The sequence below is a fragment of the Elephantulus edwardii genome, unplaced genomic scaffold, assembly GCF_000299155.1.
Source record: "Elephantulus edwardii isolate Elephantulus edwardi_28Jun2011 unplaced genomic scaffold, EleEdw1.0 scaffold00129, whole genome shotgun sequence".
Classification (NCBI taxonomy): Eukaryota; Metazoa; Chordata; class Mammalia; order Macroscelidea; family Macroscelididae; genus Elephantulus; species Elephantulus edwardii.
Window position 1 is genome coordinate 1616022 of NW_006399879.1, and position 5417 is coordinate 1621438.

Sequence of the window (5417 nt, forward strand, 5' to 3'; positions counted from 1 at the left end):
TCTCTCTCTCTCTCTCTCTCTCTCCCCTCTCTCCAGCTATCTATGTGTCTTATCTATTTATCTGTCTTTCTGTGTATCTCTCTATGCACCTGTATGTCTATCTAACTCATGTCTAGCTATCAATCCAATGGTGTTGGTTGCTGACAAGTCAATTCTGACTCATGGAGACTGTAGGTTCAGATTAGAACTGCTCCCCAGTATTTGCAGGGCTGTGACCTTTCAGAACCAACTCGCTTTTCCTCCAAGGCCCCTCTACACGGGTTCTAATCACCAATCTTTCCAGCACTGAATGGTCTGTGCCACCCAGGAACTCCTATAGGTGAGTGCACACGTGTGTAGGTGTCTGTATTACGTATATAAAATACCCAAACTCATTGTTGTGGAGTGGAAACAGACTCAGAGCTGACACTCCAGTGATTTGCAGAGGCTTTAATCACGTGGGAAGAGATTGCCAACCCTACAGACTACCCCACCAGATCGTCCTGTAAAAATACAATGTGTGTGTGTGTGTGTATGCACTTATGTGTGTGCATTCACGTGTTTGCATTCACATGTGCACATTCACATACACACATTCCTGTGTACACATTCATGGGTGCACACACAGGACTGTGTGTGCCATGGCTGTCGAGTCAATTCCACTCACAAAGACCTGAGCAGAACCGCCCCACAGGGTTTCCCGGCTGACCCCTTCCCTCAGGAACAGTGCACCAGGACTTTTCTCCAGAGGCCCAGCTGGCGAATTCCAACTACTGACTTTCATTTAGCAGCCCAGAGCTTCACCCTTGCGACACCAAGGAGCCTTTTGTAAAGTTGTAAGACTAACCCTTCGCCAGTGGGTCGGTTCTGACTCACAGGCCCTGCAGGACCGGGTAGAACAGCCCCTCGGAGTTCTTGCTGCTGTAATGTTCTGAAGCAGACTGCCTCGTCTCCCTCGCACGTGTGGCTGGTGAGTCCAGGCTGTGGACTTAGCTTAGCCCGGTCACCAGCAGTCAGCCACGACGTCTCTTCTGAGTAGCTCTACATGAGGGGTAGCCAACAAGAGGGGGACCCTCAGCACGAGGGATTGACACCAACAGGGGTGGACCTAGCAGCCTGGTGAGGACAGGGCCTCGCTCTGCTCTCCGTGGGTGGCTGAGTGGGAACAGACTCACAGCAGCCCCCCAGCCACCGGCAGGCGAGAGGCTGGACCGCTCGCCTCCCACACAGCAACCATCTCTGCACGACAGCTTTCCTGCTTTCCCTGTGTGCATCTTCTGAGAGTTCTACAGACCATAGCACATTCAACCACAAAGGAGATATTCTTTGATGTCTCAAAACGAAAATAAAAAGAAGGTGTTAGCTAGAATCTTGTAGACCATGCAACCCAACTACACAACACAGGTGACTCAATGGCGCATAACAACAATAACATACTATGACGTGTTTGGAAGCAGGAGTGACATCACTTCCTAAACCACATGCCTCTGGAAACTCTATGAACTCTGATAAATGTCGATAGTTATAGAAACGCTTCAGGCCTTTTGTTCATGGGGTTGCTATGAGCCATGCTTGACTGAAAGGCAATCAACAACAACAACATACAACCCAACATCATGGAAATGATTGTGTCTTGTGGGGAGCATTTTACAAGTGGAAAAGAGATACTTTAACATTCTCACAGCATTGAGAACATACTTAATGTGTCTGTTCTCCCCACTGGATGAGCAGGCAGGAGCCCTGGGCGCCCTGAGACGCCCCGTTTCGAGCCCTCAGGTCCGCCTCCTAGAACACCACCAGCCTGCCTCAAAGGTATTGCAAGTTTCACTTCTAGAACTCCATGGTGTAAGGGGACACCTCACAAAAGCAGGTCACAAGACTCCCCCCACCTACCCCAGTGCAGAGAAAAGTCAGGGGGACCTGGTGGCGCACTGGGAAGGAGTTCAAGTCCACCAGTTGCTTCATGGAGAAGGATGGGCAATTTGCTCTCGTTTGATTTACAGCCTCTGAAAACCTGCTGGAGGGTCAGCTCCAAGTCGGTTCCAACTCGATGGCACACAACAACAATAACACAACAGTGCACATAAAAGTTGTGTCTACACTACACTGTAGTCTATTAAGTCAATAACGTTAGGGAAAAGTCTGGAATGTGGTGAAAGTGATCAAAATGGGACCCAGAGACGTAAAATGAGCACACGATGTTGGAAGAACCACACTGAGAAAGGGGCCAGGGGGCAGGGCTGTCACTCACCTCAACCTGTGGGGAATGAGTGCTGTACACAGGGAACCCGGGTGGCCTAGTCCATAGGGAGCCGCACGGATAACCCACAGGCCAGGCCTCTCTGGTGGTTCAAATCCACCAGTGGCTCTACAGGGAAGAGACGGGACAGCTCCTCTTGTGCAACCTACATCCTCTAAGACCCAGCTTGGAGGTCGGATGTGAGGCAGGTCCAACGTGGTGACAATGAGTCCTAGCTTGATAAGGCAAAGCCCACCTCATGGAAGCGTGGTGCAGGGTCCAGCGGCTGAGCACTCACACTGCCCATGCCCTCAGCCCTCCAGGCCCCCCTCACGGAGGACGTTCTACAAACCCCTTTTCCAGATGAGGAGACTGAGGCCAGCAGCTGAGGCTGCACAGCAGACAAGGCCGCAGCTCATGAGTGACCCTCTTCCACCGCCCACCTCCACTGAGGCCACAGCAAACCCTCAGGACACAGCAGAACTGCCCCCTGGGTTTCCAAGGCTGGGAATCTCTAGTTGAGGCACACACTACCTCAGCCTTCTCCTAAGGGGTGGCAGCAACAGCGGTGGATTCGAACTGCCAGCCTTTTAATCAGCAGTCCAGGGCTTGGTCACCCTCTTAGCATGCAAGCTAATGTTTAGCTAATGAAGCAAATACACTATTAAGTGAAATACACTAGTATTTTCCATTGGCTTGGAGCTGACATCAGCTCACAGCGCACCCCTGGGCCCCGTGAGGCAACATAGAACTATATACACCCTGGGGCTTTGCACCGGCTGAATTTTTCCTAAGTGGGTTGCCAGGTATTTCTTCTGAGTTGCTTCTGGGTGCCCTTGGTCCCTCCTCTTCTCAATTAGCACCTGCTGTTGTTGTTATATACTATTGAGCCGATTATGACCCATGTTGTTGTTGTTGTTATGTGCCGTCGAGTCGCATGCGACTCATAGCGACCCTATATACAACAGCCCTAAACTCCGCTCTGTCCTGTGCCAATCGCACTGTCTCTGACACTCCCATCCTGATTATCCCAGTCACTGAATCAATCCACCTCATAGAGGGCCTTCCTCTCCTGCGCCGTCCCTCCACCCTCCCAAGCATGATGTCCCTCTCCAAGGACCGGTCTCTCCTCACAACATGACCAAATGTACAACAGTTATGACCCATAGCAACTCTAAGAACAGCAGGTCTGGACCCCGCCCTGTCCCGAGCCATCCTCATCCTCTCTGACACACTTGAGTCCATCAGTGAGGTCACTCACTGCGTCAGTCCAGCTCATCAAGGACAGCAGAGTCCCTTAAATTCTGTGCCACCAGGGACTCCAGAAGCAGAGTTCTCTGTTCTCACTTAACCCCGGGCTTCTTGTCTCTGCCAAGAGCTTGTCTGTGTTTAATGACAGCTCTGTACAGGCAAGTTACAACCGAACATTGTGACCTCTTAGTCATTTTTCCTTGTACCATGGGAAAGTCTGCTGTTAGGGACCTCTCCAAAGTACTGAAGAGCAATGGTGTCTCTGGAGACTAAGGTCCATCTGATACAGGCCATGGTCTTCGCAATCACTTGTTATGCATCAGAGAGTTGGACAATGACCAAGGAGGACAGAAGGAGAATTGATGCCTTTGAGCTGTGGTGCTGGAGAAGAGTATTGAGAATACCATGGACTGCTAGGAAAACAAACAGATTTGTCCTGGAAAGGGTTAAAGCGGGTGGCTCCTTGGAGGCAAGGATTCTGAGGCTCCATCTAACATACTTTGGGCATGTTGTCAGGAGAGACAGGTCCTTAGAGAGGGACATCATGCTTGGGAGGATAGAGGGACAGCGCAGGAGAGGAAGGCCCTCTATGAGGTGGATTGATTCAGTGACTGAGATAATTGGGATGGGAGTGTCAGAGACAGTGCGATTGGCACAGGACAGAGCGGAGTTTAGGGCTGTTGTACAAAGGGTCGCTATGAGTTGCAAGCGACTCGATGGCACATAACAACAACAACAACAACAACAACAACAACAACACCTTTTTAAAAAGCAAACCCTTCGTGTTGTCGGTAGAGTTGTCATTGTTGGGTGTTGTGGGGCCCATTGTCTGCTCAGAGTGACCTCATGGTGGCACTGTAATTAACACCTCTTCTGCTAATAGAAAATGTGGTGGTTCAAATCCATCCAGCAGCTTCAACAACTGCAACAACAAATCCCTGACCATGTGCCCTATGTCTCGGGGACAGAGCAGCCAGAGTGCTCCTTGAAGGCAAAGATGGCGAAGCCTTGTCTCACATACTTTGGACATGGTGTTAGGAGACCTTTCCTTGGAAAGGTAGATGGTCAGCAAAAGAGAGGAAGACCCTCAACTGGACGGTCTGACACAGTGACTGCAGCAGTGGGCTCAGGTGTGTCAGATGATGATGAGGACGGCCCAGGACAGGGCAGGGGTCAGATCTGATGTTCACAGGATGGCTGGGTCATACACCTGACAACAATCTGTTCTCTAAACAGGAAGCCCTGGCAAACGCTGCAGGGCAGCCCTGCTCTGACACCTGGGGTCTCCAGGCTTGTCTTCAGGAGGGATGGTTGTAGTGTGCCGTTCAGAAAGGACCCGCTCACAGCTGGCCCTCCTGTGGGGTTTCAGAAGCTGTGAATCACATGAGAAGAGATGGGCCATCTTTCTCCCAAGGAGCAGCTGGTGGATTTGAACAGTCTGCCTTTGGGCTGGCAGCCCCGCTCCTTACCACTAGTCTACCAGCGCTCCCTGCAAGAGGATGTTGGGAGAGAACAAGGTACAGGTCTGTTTGCTCTCGGCACTGCATCTTTATGAAGGGGGTGAGGACACCCACGGCCACATGCTGGCCAGCATGGACCTCCTTGGCCACGGGCAGGTAAGGGACACTCACCGAGGCCTCCATGGATTGCAGAGTCTGGAAGGCACCCTCGATCTCCTGGCTGAGGCCCAGCATCCGGGAGTAGCAGGTTGGGGGTGCGGGCTGGACGGCGCGGGGCTGGAGCAGGGGCAGCAGCAGGACAAGCAGCCAGGCTGTCATGGTGGAGGGTGGGGAGCCTCCGACCTGGCTGAGCTTTTAAGCTGCAGCCTGGGGGTGGTCCCACTGCCGCCACGCCCCCTGTTTCCTGTGGGGCCCAGCCAAGGTCTGGTTGTGGGGGAAGGGGCAGCAGAGCCTCTCCTCTCCTCTCCCCTCCCCTCCCCTCCCCTCCC

The 5417-nt window shown here is 52.3% G+C and overlaps 1 protein-coding gene across 1 annotated transcript in view; it reads right to left on the reverse strand.

Annotated features, from left to right (window-relative positions):
* The window catches only part of CYTL1 (cytokine-like 1), an 8864-nt gene extending 3617 nt beyond the window's left edge, over positions 1 to 5247 (reverse strand). Inside the window, exon 1 of the mRNA XM_006893639.1 lies at positions 5101 to 5247. Coding sequence (XP_006893701.1) covers positions 5101 to 5247 — 147 coding nt within the window. The remainder of the gene's footprint in view (positions 1 to 5100) is intronic.
* Between the last annotated feature and the right edge of the window lie 170 nt (positions 5248 to 5417).